This window comes from Amblyomma maculatum, chromosome 11, assembly GCF_055883805.1.
Source record: "Amblyomma maculatum isolate TAMU_Amacu chromosome 11, ASM5588380v1, whole genome shotgun sequence".
NCBI lineage: Eukaryota > Metazoa > Arthropoda > Arachnida > Ixodida > Ixodidae > Amblyomma > Amblyomma maculatum.
The window spans coordinates 65,535,252-65,551,634 of record NC_139354.1 but is presented as its reverse complement, the minus strand read 5'-3'; the positions used below and the strand labels follow the sequence as shown (position 1 = coordinate 65,551,634).

The 16,383-nt window shown below is 40.8% G+C and overlaps 1 protein-coding gene across 1 annotated transcript in view; it reads right to left on the bottom strand.

Annotated features, from left to right (window-relative positions):
* The window catches only part of LOC146173999 (venom metalloproteinase Antarease-like), a 33,016-nt gene extending 17,134 nt beyond the window's left edge, over positions 1-15,882 (bottom strand). The window contains exons 1-10 of the mRNA XM_084585319.1: positions 15,671-15,882; positions 11,928-12,100; positions 6,122-6,211; positions 5,060-5,183; positions 3,980-4,036; positions 3,797-3,915; positions 3,493-3,564; positions 3,273-3,409; positions 3,157-3,206; positions 698-806 (exon numbers count right to left, since the gene is read on the bottom strand). Of these exons, the coding sequence (XP_084441445.1) occupies positions 698-806; positions 3,157-3,206; positions 3,273-3,409; positions 3,493-3,564; positions 3,797-3,915; positions 3,980-4,036; positions 5,060-5,183; positions 6,122-6,211; positions 11,928-12,100; positions 15,671-15,755 (1,016 nt within the window). The 5' untranslated portion in view covers positions 15,756-15,882. The remainder of the gene's footprint in view (positions 1-697; positions 807-3,156; positions 3,207-3,272; positions 3,410-3,492; positions 3,565-3,796; positions 3,916-3,979; positions 4,037-5,059; positions 5,184-6,121; positions 6,212-11,927; positions 12,101-15,670) is intronic.
* Between the last annotated feature and the right edge of the window lie 501 nt (positions 15,883-16,383).

The following is a 16,383-nucleotide window of genomic DNA, read 5'->3' as shown; positions in this document are numbered from 1 at the left end:
TTTTACCATAAAGTCAGCGATGTTATTCGTTATTTGCTTGATTTTGTACCTAAGCGAATTTCGGTCAAGTTTTGTTCCATCGAATATGAGCGTACATTAAGTACCTGGAAGTCTGCCCATTATCGCACTTTACTTCCAAAGGAAATACATTTAAATGGAATCGCTTACGCCAAGTAAATAGTATAACTGCCAATAGAAAAGAAGTTAGAGAAGACCTAAATGTGTTATATAAAAATACACCGCAGTATATTTGGAAGAAATGTATTGCATCAAAATATCCTACTAGTTCATTCTTCAGAAGAAAATCACTTGCTGAAGCAAATAAAGTACCGTCTGCCACTTTTAATGAACAGGTTTGGACTCAGCTTTGCATTATTATAAAAGAGAACTTCTTACGCACGTTTCTGATTATTTGGAAATGGATTATTTGGAAGTTGGAAATGAACATATTTAGTAAACGCGTGGTCACTGTAGCACTGAAAATGTTTTTGCTGTTTTTGCAACAAAAGTTTCTACCTGTCTGAGCCTGGAGCGAACAACCACGAAATGTAACGAAATGCTTTTTCAATTCTTTCTGATTCAAGCATTAAATGTATGAAAGTCACCCGTTTTATTCATGCGCTGATTGTATTCTTAATTTTTCTCATATTTTTTCACATTGCGAAAATGACTCACATGTCCCAAATAATTCACTTACAGATGCGCAATTTCATGAGCTCCTATGCGCACTCCTCTGTAGGTTCCTGCCTGGTCTTCTCCAAAGCCAACCTTTTCATATCCGCAGGCTCCTCCGACATACGCAACTCCTGATGAATCGTAAAATGCTCTCATTATGTTTTGGAGCTTCAAACAAGAAAATAGAGCTTGCATCAAAAAGCTAATCGTCCAAAACAGAAAACCTAGGTATACTGTACTTTTCAGTACTCCATCTCACTTCCGTTAGGGTTGGTTGCCTCATAAAAGCACATATTCTTCACACTTTTTCTTAGCGACCTGAGGAAGTCTCCAAGATTTTCCAGAATCGATTTCAATGCACTTTTCCAGTCACGAAATATTGTTCTCTATCTCATCGCTGTTTTTGTATTAGCGGTATTTCTATCCGTCGTGTTCCTGAACGTGCATTGTTAGATTTACAGGATAATATTTTTTTTTCTAATGCAACCAGACTAGCGTAAAGCCTGTAAAAGTTATGTTGAACGCCTGTCGTGGATCATCTTATGAACTTTTCGATAATGATATAATGGCAGCCTTCAAAGTAATCCCCACAGTAACCTCTTCCGCTACACTGACGAGCCATTCAATTAACAATCCCGTACAGAAAATTTTGTGGGATTAGCTGATAAAGAGCGGTGAATTTTTTTCATCATAGCAGTATGGAATCACGATGCAATTACCGCAAGCACTGCCTTATTACACAGGCAGATTAATGTATTTCACATGTGATTTTGGGTAACTGCATTTATTGTCCAGATATGGCCAAAAGGTAAAACATTAGAAATGCTGCACACAAGCCATGTTGTTATAGAATACGCTAATGCGGCTGCATCTGTTACTGCTCATAGTTGTAAAAGCTATGCGTACCAGCTGCCTTTTTCGCTATACATTACTGATCCTCATGTGAATTTATCCGTAGGTATCAAACTGCTGATAGGAGGGGACATTAGTATTTTGTTAAGCTTTCAATTAATTCACCTAAACGTCCCTGGCATAAAATTGCCGCACACAAGCAAATGATCAAATCAAACACGAAAGGAGATCTAACTTTTGAATAGTTATTCTATTGTTATTCTTGCGCCAAAGTATCTAAAATAAGTTAGTGGATGTGTACCCGCGTGCTAGTGTTGCATTGCGCGGTAAATATGTCTGAGAAAACCGACTGTAATGGAAGCATTTAATTGCGACTTTCAACTGTTTCCCATAGTGGCCTCACTGCAAGAGAACAATGCATAGTTCACTGCTTTCCCGTTCAATTTCAGCGTAAGAAAGGGCAATTTGCATAAATTGTTGCGCTGATGCTGCGACAACGTGGATATTTTTCTGCAGCACAGGGTTTCACCCCAGAAGCGTTACTTTTATTCAAAGCGTTCAACTGGGCAGATTGAAAATTAATAACGAGTGGTGAGCTATATCATTCAAAATGCTTTACAGCGAAAAGAAAATCTCTAAAGCAAGAATTTTATTAGCGGTCATCCCGCATCCATCTATTCTGCATTGTCAGTCAGCGTTGGATTTTTTACAATAATTTTATATTTTATATCTCGATTCATTATGACTGTTTCTCTCATCTTGTTTCATAATACCTTACGGAACGCACCTCTATTACATTTTTGCGATGATGTTAACTAATAACTAATTTATTTACCTGCTGTATTAGTACACAATTTAAACGCTAGGTGTTCTAATGAATGGCCGTTGCTCCAAAATGGCCGCATTGTTTTTAGTTTAAGTTTATAGGTTTTAAGTGTTCTGGCTACGTATGCTCAAATTTTGGAGCATCCTATGTCAATGGTTGTTGGTTGCTGCCTATTGCTGAGAGAATTGTATTCTGTTATTCAATAATTTGCTGACTGCCTTTACACGAAGGTTATAGAAGCACTGCGCTCGAATGGAGTGTGTTACGAGCTCGACTATTATTGTACAAAATGTTGCTCTTTCTGTTGAAGTACACAGTTAGTAAACTTTGTGTGTGTTGTCTGCTCTTTGTGCTGCCGTCGTTATGCGCTGTTCATTTATATAGCGGTTTTGCAGCCATGTTAGTGCCATCACCAGAATAAACCTCTGAACCTGCGTCCCTCTATTTTTACTATGGATTTTAATGTGACGTCGCCAGACGCCGACGTTTACGTCAGCTAAAATGAATCGCAAGATCTCACCTGCTTGATAGCACCGGCACGCGCAGTCATCGTAAAATTTTTAAAGGAGGTACATTTAAAGACGAAATACAAGAAATACGTTTCGAAAGGGTGAACATTCGGACCAGACAGCGTAAGCACAAGCTTCAAAAATGTGTGAGTTAATGGAGAAAACAGATGGCTGCGCTATGAAACATTTATCCGACTTGTGTGAGCTCTGAGTTTACGCGTTTAGGAGAAAAAGCGTAAACACTACGAACTGTGATGTCTACACCTCTAAGTATCAAACACACTCTAAGCTTACCTTGCAGTGAGTATTCCCAGTCACGGCCATTCCAACTGACTATGTCGAGTCTGCAAGAAAGCACATAAGAAATTTTTATCACCGAAGTGAAAATTTCTCTAAGCCTTTGGACTCACCCAGTTAATAGATATACAGCATCGTATGCTTCATACTTGTCCGGGTTTTGATTGACATGGTCTCTAAGTCCTTGCAGAGTCCTAACGCCAGCAACAGTGTTGTCGCCAACTCGATAAAAAAAATATTCCTTGTATTCCTGAAGACATATTATGCATCCTATTTGTTTTGTCATTGGTAAAAATCACCAAAGTAAATCTTCATAATAAATTCAATGCTTACTGTAAGTATCTCAAGGGCACGTAATCTGAGTTTCACCATTGGCTGTGAGACAGTCGTGTATCGCACATTCATCTGAAAAAGAAGAGCACATGTGAGAGATGAAATACAGACACGTAAACATCTATATCCGGTTATCATAAATAAGCCATGAAGGAAGTGCAAATAAAGAAAGTGTTTTGGTGTAGCTATTCACCAGGTAATAAAGAATTAAAATTTCCACAAGAGAATTTTAACACTTGAAATTCCAGCATATACAATATAGACTCCATAGTAAAACTTACGTTCAATACTTTAAACTACTTACGGAATTAAAAGTGGTGGTGATATAGTCCAGTAAATATTCTTCCGAAGAGAACTGGTTTCTGAATGTACTGTCAACCATTACTAAAATTTCCGGATAAATAGAATCTGGTATTTCGGGCCCTTGATAAAACAAAGCGATGAAAGGGTTACGCTGGATCTACAGATTAGGAGCGTGAATGCTTACCTGGTTGCTGATCTTGCCGTGCGCTCATATTTACATGTATTTTCTTTGCCTCAAGATCTAAAGAAAATAAAATGCGCTTATAATATGCATAGCCAAAAACAGGGTCGTAACTTCCACTAAAAAAAAAAAAGCATTGAAAGAAACCCTTTAGAGAAAAGGAAGACCGCAATCAAGACAAACATTTTTTCCACTGCAAAACGACTAGTACACAGTTGGATGCCTTTACATCTTAAGTGTATGCCTCACCCACGTCTATGCTAATGAGTGCACACTCTGTGAAGTTGACCACTGTAACTCGTTCTGAGCCGGCCGCTTTCCAGTTCTCATCTGCATTCAAATTTTAGGCCGGGCGCCCATTATTTCTATGGATTTGCATAAACATCATTGCAAACCTAAAGAAATGATTCGTGAAATTGTTGCACGTATGCTAAAAAAGCTTCTTTTCATCCTGCCTATACTAAATCTGTCGGAATGATAGTTTTAATGCTTCTACCCTCGCCCTAGTCAACAGGCCCGCACCATCCCCCAAGATTGCCAAACGCGTTACTCATCCCTCTAACATGGGTGCTCAATGCATATCGTGCAGTGGTCCCTCATAGTAGCTCAACTACTAATGTTTATTACTAGGTCAATGTTAGCTTCAAACACTCTGCATAGTTCACGCCTGTAGATCTTATTTCAGAATTTAAGGTGACATAATAAGCGCAAGCTGTAGGATAAACTTGGCGGTAGATATCTGAGTTGAATCATTAACCTGCAAGCAAGAACTACGGTTTGGGCGAACTTGTTCTTACAATGCATTCTGAACAAACAGGACCGATAGCAAATAATAAGAGGGCCCCTCCTGTCGTTTTCATGTCCCTTACTTCTTTCCTTGTATCTGTCTTATTTGCGTCGCCCTTAGACTCGGCCTGATGTCTCCGAAACACACGCTAGCCTGATGCTCTATTTTGAGTCAGTTCACCATCAGGTTAAGGGAAAATTTTAAGCGAATTTATTTCGTTCGTTTGTGCGTAGGTTACCCACCGAAATACAAGAATGTTAGGTGCTTGATGCTCTATACTGCCTAATTCCACAGACCTTGCCCTTCATGAGATAGCCCTTCGTCCGTGTATACGTAGAGGAGGTGGGGAATATCTCCTTCCATCGTTCTTTCTTGCTCAAGTAACGGTTTTATTCTCAAATTGGGCCCCAGGACGCCTTCCTGTTCACAAAGATAAAGACACAAGCATCACCATTTTATATGTAGAAATCTATGTATTGGGCTAAAAGCATAGGAATTGATACTCGTATTTTGCTTCATAACTTGCATTCGTCGCACAATTGTCGTTTGGTGTACTTCTTTGCTCTTTTCTCGGTGAAGCGAAAGTATAAACGAAAAAGATAATCTACATACATGCCTTCGGAACTGTGACTATGGGCATCGTAATGCAAATTTATGGCGGTTTTATGCAAAATTTGCCGGGCAAGTTATGCAAATAAATTGTTCCCTTCTTTTTTCTACAGACCCAAGGGCAGCCTAATACAAAGGTACAGGTTCGTATAGCGTAGGCATGCTGGCCTTAGCGTTATTCTTTACAGAAATGGTATAATTATCTTCACAAATATCGCAGGGAGCAACAGTAAGCTGCTGTAGCTGGCGGAACCTATTTTTTCTCACTTCTTCCCAGGGGATATTATTATGTCATTCAAGACCAGTGTAAATCTTTGTATAGACACTGAAGGCAAGCGAAAACTTTCTGTTTTCTACTGGTAATTATCCTAATTTTTGTGAAACCGAAAATTCTGAAGTAACAGAATTTAAATTTCCCCCTTCGTTTAAAACAGAATGCACTGCAGTGACGCACTGGTTTTGTGGGTCGACTGCAATGCTTCGGTGTTTTGTTTTACCATTGTTCACCAATCCGACACCCTAGCCAACAACGCAATTTATCACACAATAGTATTTAAAAAGCCCTTTGCCGTGCAAACACATCAAAGTATCAAAATATTGCGAAGATTGATTTTTTAAGGATCAAAACTTTCCAAGAATATGATCTCAGTGTCAGTTTACACTCAAAGTTATTACAATCTGCGCTAGCACAAACATTCTGAAGTATGTTTTTCTTCCATACAAATGATTGAATATTTCTCCTTGCTTACCACTTTGAGGCCGCCTGTTTCAGATATCATGATAGACGCAAAATGACCAGCATCATGGTAGAGGTTTTCTTCTAGTATTTCACCGTCCAACTGAAATTAATATCTTCCGTTTGATAAATAGCACAAACAAACGTAAATAAACTCCCGCAACCTCGGTACGACACAAACAGCAGTCTTTCACCTACTCTCTCCCTTACGTTTGAAACTCAGTGCCACTAATATCATGCGACCTATTATGAGGAATACAATAATATCTATACTTTCACGTTGAGTTGGAGTTGCCAGTATTTCAACCAAAGGCAATTTCTCAGTACCCAGAAAGATTTGAAAAAGTGAAACATTTCAATGCGCTGAAAGGACTTGCTATTTTTAATGCTGACAACACTTTACTTTCTGTTCGTTTTAGAAAACACCAAGAGAGTTACATAAATAGTGAATTTATGTAAGATATCATTATAGAAGAAAAGGTGCATCGCATTTTGAAATCAGTTTACATATCCGTGCTTGCATGCTTGTGTCTTTGCTAGTACCAACACACTTATTCATTAGCTCACTATCAAGTCCTAAACGTTTGCTCTTCAGGCCATGAAACATCACAAATAAAGGCACAACCTTGGCTTTAGGCGGTCACCAAGAAGCATCCTACCATTAAACCACCACTTCTTTATATCATGCAAATTAAAAAATATTAAATATGCTGCCGCATTACCACGGCGACCAACGACACTTTCGCTCAATAGTATAAAAATAATGTATTCTGTTTGCTTTGGGTATGATTTTCGTATAAGATTACGGAATGAAAAAAAGTACTCTGAGACTCTTAAAGCTGCATACTCGTATAGAAGCCAAATTTTCACAATTCAGCGGATGAAAGCTTTATACAGTACCATTCTTGACAGGCATTCATCTCTATGGCAAGTTGTGTTTGTGAGTCTGCATAATCGAAGTACGAAGTGAAAATTTGGCACGGTGTCTAAACCTCGATTTGAAATTATACAGTAGATCATACATATGACGTATGTTCAAGACACTGTCCACATTTCGAGCTAAACTAGCGGAGATATGTCATATGAAACGAGATAATGTGTGTCCTTCTAGGCACACTGGACGCCGAACGGTTGCATCCCAATTCATATTGCGATAAATCATAAAGACATAAAATTGAAGGTGCATACGTCGATTATTCAAATGGCTATCGCAGTCTAGTTCCAAATTGTGCGTAAAGTAACTATTTGTAACGAGAAATTATGTTTGTTCCAGCAGAACATTTGTACTGTCCTATTGCCCCCATGTCGCACAAAATTCTTCTAAATCCAAACAGGAACAAAATATCCGTGTGACCCGTCCTTTATAACGCTCTGACAGGTTTATAACTGGCGTGTATAACCATGAGCCAGAATATTCTCAACAGCATCCCGAAGGTGTCTGCCGCATTTCTCTAAGTAATCCGATCCCGTGCTGCCTGCATTCACTTGGCTCCTGAAAAGTTCTAACCTTTATGTGCCCACATATTTTCTAGATTCTTCTTGTCCTCATCAATTATGTGCTTACTCCTCATCCCCTCTGCAGCTTTCTACCATTTCACAGTTTCTAAAGCCTTCTAAATCTAGGATTGCCCGGGCTGTTTCTTCCACTGCTTAGAGAATGCTACCATAAAGACTTATGTCAGTGCCGTCAATGCAAGGTGATTCTGAGCAAGGTACGTGGACCTGGTATTTCTAATATAACTCCGTGATTAAGTAGTTAAATACTATAATTATATTGAACTCAATTATCAAGTTTAGGAACGAACATTACAAAACAATGAAAGCAGTTTTTACATTCTTTCTCGACAATGCCGTTCGAAGTATTTAGCATCATATATACGCATGCTGTAGCTCTTACAGAGGCTTTTCGCAACTCTCATTTCTAAAATGGTGCCTGTCTCTGTTTTATGGGGCACAGACAGTGAACGTAGTTTCCGCGACAATACAAAGCCGAGCGAAGAGTTTTAAATGTGTGCAGGGCACGAGGCCAACTTTACGAGCTGAACTGCGTATTTTGACGTTACATACATCGAACAGCATTGGTGATAGGTAAAATTTGAAAACTGGACTCACTTTTATATTGACGGGTTTCAGTTTCTTACTATATTCTTCACATGTAAAATAAAAACTTAGAAGGTTGATTTGTTAACGTTAGGTTATTAACTGCTCAAATAGGGAGCTCCATCAAGTAAATAACGTCCACCTTTGGGTCGAATCGACATGCACAGAAAGCATTCAGGAATTACTCGCAGCGTTTAAAATAACGTTCTGCGTGGTGTTAAAGATTACCCAATATATGCGTACAGGGTACCCCAGCTAACTTTAGCTAAGGGTTAAAAAGCTAAGGGTTAAGGGTTAAGGGTTAACTTTAGTTAAGGGTTAAGGGGATAGAACAATTGAGGTAGGTCTGAGAACACTAGCTGCATTGAGAATACAACCGTCTTGCACACCACGAACAATAGTTTTTTGCAAAAGCTTACTAATTATGGTAAATTTTTCATTACTTGATACTGATTTACAATAAATGTGATTTTAAATTTGTGTAGCAACTTCAGAAGTCCGGATTTCATGTATTTGCGATAAAGAAGCCCTAGCGCATATCTTCTTTCTGCGGTATAAAAAAGCTCGCGAAATACAAAAGAATCACGAGAGCAGCGCATTCATGAGTCTCGAATGTGCTTCCCTTAATTGGGGTTTGAGTGAATAATATCAAAAGCGAATGTGGTTATACATCACTGTTGCAAACCGATATGTTTGCGATGGTTTGAGCCAGTCGATGCGCGTAACGATGCACGTTGCAGCGAGCGCAACGAGTTCCCTGCAGCCATCGTCAACACGTCAGCCCACCACCAAGTCTGGGCTGCCCAGACACTCGTGATCCGCCTCGCATTCAGGCGGTACCACGTTCAATCCAATTTCATTGGGTAAAAGATTTTTCCGGACCTCGGCTCGGCTCTTCTGAGGTGAACTGCTTGCAAAAAGGACGATAAATAAAAAACGAAATATGGCTGGATTTCTGCACCACGATGGCGTGACGAAGCGGTTACCTAACAGCGCAACTTCTCGCGGCGGCGGATTCGCTTCGCCATCAGAGCCGAGCCCCACTACGGGGCAGATGTTGAATCTAAAACTGGCATGTACATACAGTCGTGAGAAAAAGTGGTATACAACACACGGCCGGTTACGGAGCTCGGGAAAACAGCATAAAAATGCCATACACCGGCAGCGACAGAGACAGCGACCGTGGCATGCGCATGTGGATAAAATGGGGCACCACCACTATTGTATCGATCCCAGATAGCTGTTGTTAGATGAAATCGCAATGCGGTTTTCCCGAGATCCGCCACCGACTGAGTGTTGTATACCACTTTTGCTCACGACTGTACATCAAGGAGCGAAAGCACCTATATATATATATATATATATATATATATATATATATATATATATATATATATATATATATATATATATATATATATATATATATATATATATACCTTTCGTGCAAGTATATCGAAGATATGAGACCATCGCAGTAAAAGGCAACATACCAAGCAAGATCAATGCGTTGCTTGTTGCGCATTAATCACTGCAGACATATGATTTATATATAAATCATAATCGCTCAAATTCTACGGTTTTGTGATCAACCGTTGTAAAAATGATTGAAAAACCAGTTATAACGTGGAACTGCGAGAAACAACTTCAAAAATATGATTGGGAAAGACTAAACTACATTGATGACTATTGAAATCCGCACATATGCCAGGTTATCCTGACTCGTTGTGCGCGAACTAGCTATGACAAACAAGCTATCTTACTAGAACGGCCCAGTTGACAATGCCCCGCAATAACTAATAGCTTCAGGTTAACTAAGAAGTATCAAAAATAACAAAGGACAGCGGATGTTTCGAACTTTTTTGTCTTTTCCTCCACAGTTGCAGTTTCTCATAAAATTCTACCGGGCAGTTTATTTTTCTTAAACGCTTTCTGGAGCTTACACAGCACTAAAAGCGTATGCGAAAGATAATCACCGCTCTTTCTGGTTCGCGCACTGCGTGTGGAGGGAAAAGGCTGAATACTGGGCCGAATGTCTTTTCGTAGCAAGAAATGTACGCGGTAAGAGGGTGACAAAAGAGTCGACAGGGACATATTAGGGTGTTGTGAAATGTGTCTGCAAAACACGACAGCGTAATTAAAAAGCAGGACAGTGATGAAATTCATATATAGCCACAGAAAAGATTCGCATCCCTAAAGGGCAACCGTCCGCTTACGACCACCGCTTTTGTTTTAAAAAAGGTAGACATTACTATATAGCAAATGTAAGCTAATCATGGCCCTATAACAGGTCCATCAAGAGCTGCCGTCGTATAGTAGCTAGTGTACTCACTTGGCGCTGCAAATGATCGCGGTATCAATCTAGGCATGAGCAGGCTTTACGTGAATTTATTAAGTACAGCCTTAAATTACTGCCCGCTGCTTCGTATTTGGTGTCCGTAATAAGATCTGACGCCACCATGCGGTCCACCCGGTCATGAACGTAGCGGCTCTCCGCTAAGATACCATGAGACTAAACATGTTTAACAACTTGTTCGCAGGTGCCTGGTGTCCAGCCTAACAATGGATGGTATGTGTAATGGTACAAGCATGTCGAGACTTTTGCGGAAGTGTCGAGAAAAGTTTGATCATCTAGCCGATGATGATAATGTATTCAGTTGTTGTGCACTCAGTCGTAATTACACAAACCCATTGGTGACCAGTTTGCCTTATATCGTTTGCGGAGAAGCAGCAATGAAGAGAAATGCATGATCGGCTCTAGGCATAGAACGACAAAAAGGTAGATGTCAACCTAGTAGCTATGCCATGTATTGAGGACAGTGTAGCTATGCCTAACAAAGATTGCGATAGAGTACTTATAGCTTTAAAGCCAGCGCAATAATTTTACAGCTGTGAATTTTTTTCTAGTAAGTGTTCGTTTTTGTCTCCTGCATTCAGGGTCTCACTGCTCAAGCAGGGCACACCTTAGAGGCATCTTCACCCGGTTTAATGCAGGTCCAACTGCAGAATAAACAGGGAGTTGCATTATGTGCGAAGTTTATTCTATAGCGCTCATTACAAGACCAAAGTATGCGTCAAACGTTTTTACTAGTGTATGCACCTACATTGGCAAGTGGACAATGTGAGTGTCGACGAGCGACATATAGAATGTTGTCAGAAGACGCGCTGGTCACGGATAAGAACGAGTCTCAATGCTCATTTTTCTGTGAGCATCACACTGCTGGATGATGACTTGATCGTATGATATCTTGCATCCCTGCGATTTTGGTTACCATCTCAGGGCTGCGTAAGGATAAAGAGTTGCTTTTCTCGTACTGACACTAGTTTTCTCAATATTACCTAGTGGGAAAAGTGTACACCGGCTGTGCGGGCACGTATAAGCCTACGTAGGGACTGGGTTTGAATTTTTACATGCACTGAAGAGCATCCTTCATCCACTCCAGCGAGCACTCTGAAGGAGACGTCACTTTTTTTAATTGCGAGCATATGCGAATATCCGCCTACTCAGACTACCTTGCACAGATAATACTTAATAATGTCTAAAACTTCAGCAAAAGCACCTCAATGCAAACTTTCAGAATGTTGAAAGCATACAGTAATAAAAAGATCACGTACTTCCATAAACTTACTGCAGCCTAAAACTAAAGATTACAGGCAGGCCTCATTGCATGCTCAACAACTTACAGATAAATAAGCGAACAATCATGAATGTTTCTTACGTAGGTATGCTTCATTAATGGTCCTTGGTAAGTGCGCAGAAGAAATTCTTTGTCCAACACTGAACTTTTTTCCAAATCCAACGTGAGCTCTTCGGTTATCTGGACGACTTTATTAAGTCTCTCACTTCGGCTTTCAATAAGCTTTGGGAATACAAGTGCTTTTTCATGCAGAGCTGAAAGCAAGAGATGTTTTTAGGTATACGATTCATGCTTTTTCTTTTACACATATCGTATAAATGATCAGCGTCCTTCGCGCAGGTAGATAGTTCTCTGCATGCGTTCATGTTCGCATGTACATAATGTAAAACAAAGAAATAGACAAGTTTGTTTGCGGGCAGTGCATTCAGTGTCAGCGATATGTAGAAGTTTACCGTTTACGTATTTAAAAAAAACAGGCCGGTATACTATCGTGGCTTCCGCCTTCATGGATTGTATATTCGGCTCGGCGGACACAAGATAAAGGGCATAGCGGTGAAAGCTTTGTTTAAATAATTAGTCAAATTTCGTCAAATTTCTTTCTAACTCTTCAATTTAGGCTCCGTATTGCAATCGGTATATCGACGGGTGCCTGTTAAAGACGCCTAGGTGGTCGTAATTACTCGCAGCCCTCCGGTACGGCTCCTCTTTCTGTCGTTCTACTTGCACTCACACCTTTCTCCCTTGCCTTATGCCCGGCCGTGGTGGTGCAGTGGTAAGACGCCCGACTACTGTGCCATAGTACCCGGGCTCGAACCCGACCTCGGTGGCTGCGTTTCGATGGAGGCGAAAATAAAAAGGCGTCCGTGTGCTGTGCGATGTCAGCGCGCGTTAAAGGTCCCCAGGTGGTCTGTTGCCCTCCACTAAGGCACGTCTTTCTTTCCACTTTCACTCCCACCTTCCTCCCTTCCCTTACGGCACTGTTGAAGTGTCCAAAGAAAACGTGCGACAGTTACCACGCCTTTCCCTTCCTCTAAATCAATCCCTTCCCTTACGGCACGGTCATGTGTCCACAGAACACGTGTTAGATACGGCGCCTTTTTTTTCAGCAAACCAATAACATTTTTATTATTGTTATTATTATTCAAAGCTACAACAATTCGCAGCTTGTCATTAGGTCAAACAGATATTGAAATATTCGCGCGTGCATTCATGGTAAACAAGTACGAAAAGACGATTACGGCACAACAGACAATACGTCACAAGCGCTCACTGGCAACTCTATTAGCGAATGAACTTCAGCCTTTTTGTATCAATTCGGGAACTGAGCGCTTAGTCTGCGCCGGAAATGCCCCCCACAATACTACTTAGGATATTGTCGAAATGATAACTGACGGCACCAAGGCTAGCAGCTTCCTCTGTGGGCGCATTCGCTCAGAAAGAGCGCATGTTCAGTGCCTCCATGAGGAGCACGCACAGTTTTTTCGTCATTGGCTTTGAAGTTGGAGGAGCGTTTCCTACGGTCAGCAGCTTAAAAAAAAGCAGAACAGTGAAAACGCGCAAAATTTCCATTTACGCTCTGGCTTGGATGAGAAGGAGCGGTGGCTTATCGGCCTCCAATTTATTATTTTTCTGCTCTGCTGCTGGCTGCCGATCTTTTTTAAAAGAAAAACTAGGCTGCTGCAATATACATATGAACTCGGAATACCGTCGGAATGGCAGGGCAACACCTTTGGCTGGAATACTCCTTTGACCGAGAATGTGCAGATCTCTGTCACCTCTGCGAAAACGGGTGGCAATGTTTACCTCGCCTCAAGACTATTCACCTCCTAGAGTCTTGGCTGCCAGGTTCTGTCACATACAATGTTCGCTAAAATGTACAAACTGTTTCGGGTCACAGGATTCGTACTTCATTCAAGGAAAGGCAAAATGAGTTATCCTGAGTGAAGAGTTCACGATAAATGTTCTCGGCTACGTTTGTGCATACCCCAAAGCCAGAATTCATCAAATCGTAGAGACCATTGGATCCTCCTGCTATTAAATCAGGACAGTGCTCAAAATGTACAGTTTTAACCCTTACCGTGACATATCGCTACTTCAGGATCTCAGGGAAGATGATAATAAAACGTGGTACGAATTCAACCACGGGATGTTGGTCAAATATGATGAAGACCCACATTTCTTTAGGAAAGTACTTATGATGGACAAGGGCAACTTTTGACGTAAGAGGGAAGTCATTGTACACAACGTCCACTACTGGTGTGACCAGAACCCGCACTTGCCCTGGGAACACCACCACCGGGAAAATGAGTGGTCAGTGAATGCCTTGTGTGACATTTGCTCAGATCGAGCAGCGGGGCCATACTTTCTGTATAGAAATCTAACGGCAAAGTTATCCACAGATCCCGTTAAGTCAAGTCCAGGACTAGTGGTTTCACCACGACGGGGCGCCTGTGAACGTCTCTTGCCCTCGACAGCAACTTCTCCCCGGTCGGTGGATAGGGCGCGTTGGAATCATGTTCTGGCCACATAGGTCACCCTACTTAACGCCATTATACTTATTTAATTGGGGTTGCGCTAAGAATGAAGATTACGCAACTGAACCCGAAGACATGTCAAATCTCAAATAATCATCAAGGCATGTGTGAGTATAACCCGCATGTTGTGAAACGTGTCCTGCTGCCCATGAAGGAGAGATTCATGGCATGCGTGGAGGTTGAAGGCACGCAGTTTTAGCGTTAGTGATGCATAAAAACTAGCCACCTAGATACAACGGGGCTGCAGACATCAGTTCACGTTTTTTGAAATTAATGGATGTAGAAACAATAAAGCACAAGAAAAATGCTTGCGCATCATTCCTTTCTCAGCCGAGTCAATGCTGAGGGGAAGATGTTGCTAGTTGTCATCAAGCTGATTTTCAGAGCGTCTGACGGTAGGAAGCATGGCTCCAAGTTCAATTCCAAGGACGAACAAATGAGCGCATACTGCTCAGAGAAGCAGTGTCTAAGCGCTCATTTTGAGCACCTGCCTGCCACATTCACAGCTAGCCTTGGAGCCGTCGGTTGTATTCATCATTTCGTCGATATCTTACGTAGTATGGCGAGTGCGATTTTCGATGCACTCTGAGCATTCAGTTCCCGAATCGGATCCAAACATTCTGATAATTAAATCTTGAATATCAGAATAACTCTTCGCCTAAGGGACATGATATAAATTTTATTAGCTTTAAGTAATTAGTCTTCGGAACTGCAATGCAATATGATGCATCGAATTAAGGGTCAAAATTGGTTAAAAAATTTTACCAATTAATTAAACGACTTTGACTACTATGTCCTTATTTAGTGTTTGCCGAGCCGAATATATATATATATATTTCATGAAGGTGGCATTTACGATACGATCTGCGCCTTTTTTAAGTACTTGTAAACGGTTAAAGAATTAACCTGTATTATTGGGCCAGTGAACGTCAAATGAAACATTGTGTTTTGGTGTACAGTGCAGAGCTATCAGGACCATTTTCAGCACTAATAAAACAACATTGGCCAAGGTTATTATTTGGTTTATCGGTGCGATGAATCTATTCATTCTTGACGATGATGATCAGGGGCACTCCATGGTATCTAACACGTAAGGGTACAAAGAATTGGATTGTATTGCGTTTGGCCAAATTGCGGGGTGTAGACAGTGGCGCATAATGAACTGAAGGATCAAGCTATCAAACCTGTATGATAAGCAAAGAAACTACATTTTACAGCATGAGTGAATATAAGCAGTATTTATAAGCAATTCTTTGAAAATTTTTGGCACCGTTGTACAAGAATACTCACATTTTGCGCTGTTCGAGATGAACAAGAAAGTACTACTCATGAAATAGAAATTTACAATTTCGCACAAGAAAAATTGTAGTCGCATATTTAGCGCAAAAACTTTCGCAGGTCCCCAGAAGCACTTCTAGAAGACAATGTTAAGCGCGCATACTCTCTAAATCTGCACGGACTCCACTAATATTAACCTTTTCTATAAACACAAATTTTATTTGTGCAGGGGTACGTTAGCTACGTGTTTCATACAATGACGTCGCCTTGGACTAAGTACAATATATGAAATACATCTTCTGAATAAGCGCGTGTGTCACCTTTATGCGGAGATATTTTCTGGCATTCGATTTGCAAATGTGGCATCTTGAGCACAGTATAATTTAGGATCTTGCTTTCACGAACGTTATCATGAAATGGGCACAAATGCGCAAGCTGTTACGGCCGGCTTTCTTGGCCATATTTTTATTTAGTGGACAAGCAGCATTATCCTGAGGCTTGCACCTCACGCGTTGTGACAAGGGTCGCTGAGGTATCGCTCAGCTACGCGGCAAGTCAAATATTGCAATGCAGCATATCTCACTTCCTGCCTGAACCAAACATGGTTGGTATTGAGGGATAGAGAGCAGCGACTACGAGACCAATGTTGTTTATTAATGTAAAACAAAAACTACGTTTCAGGTGACTGCGTGCTTGTGAAGTCCTTATTTTGCTAACTGCTTACA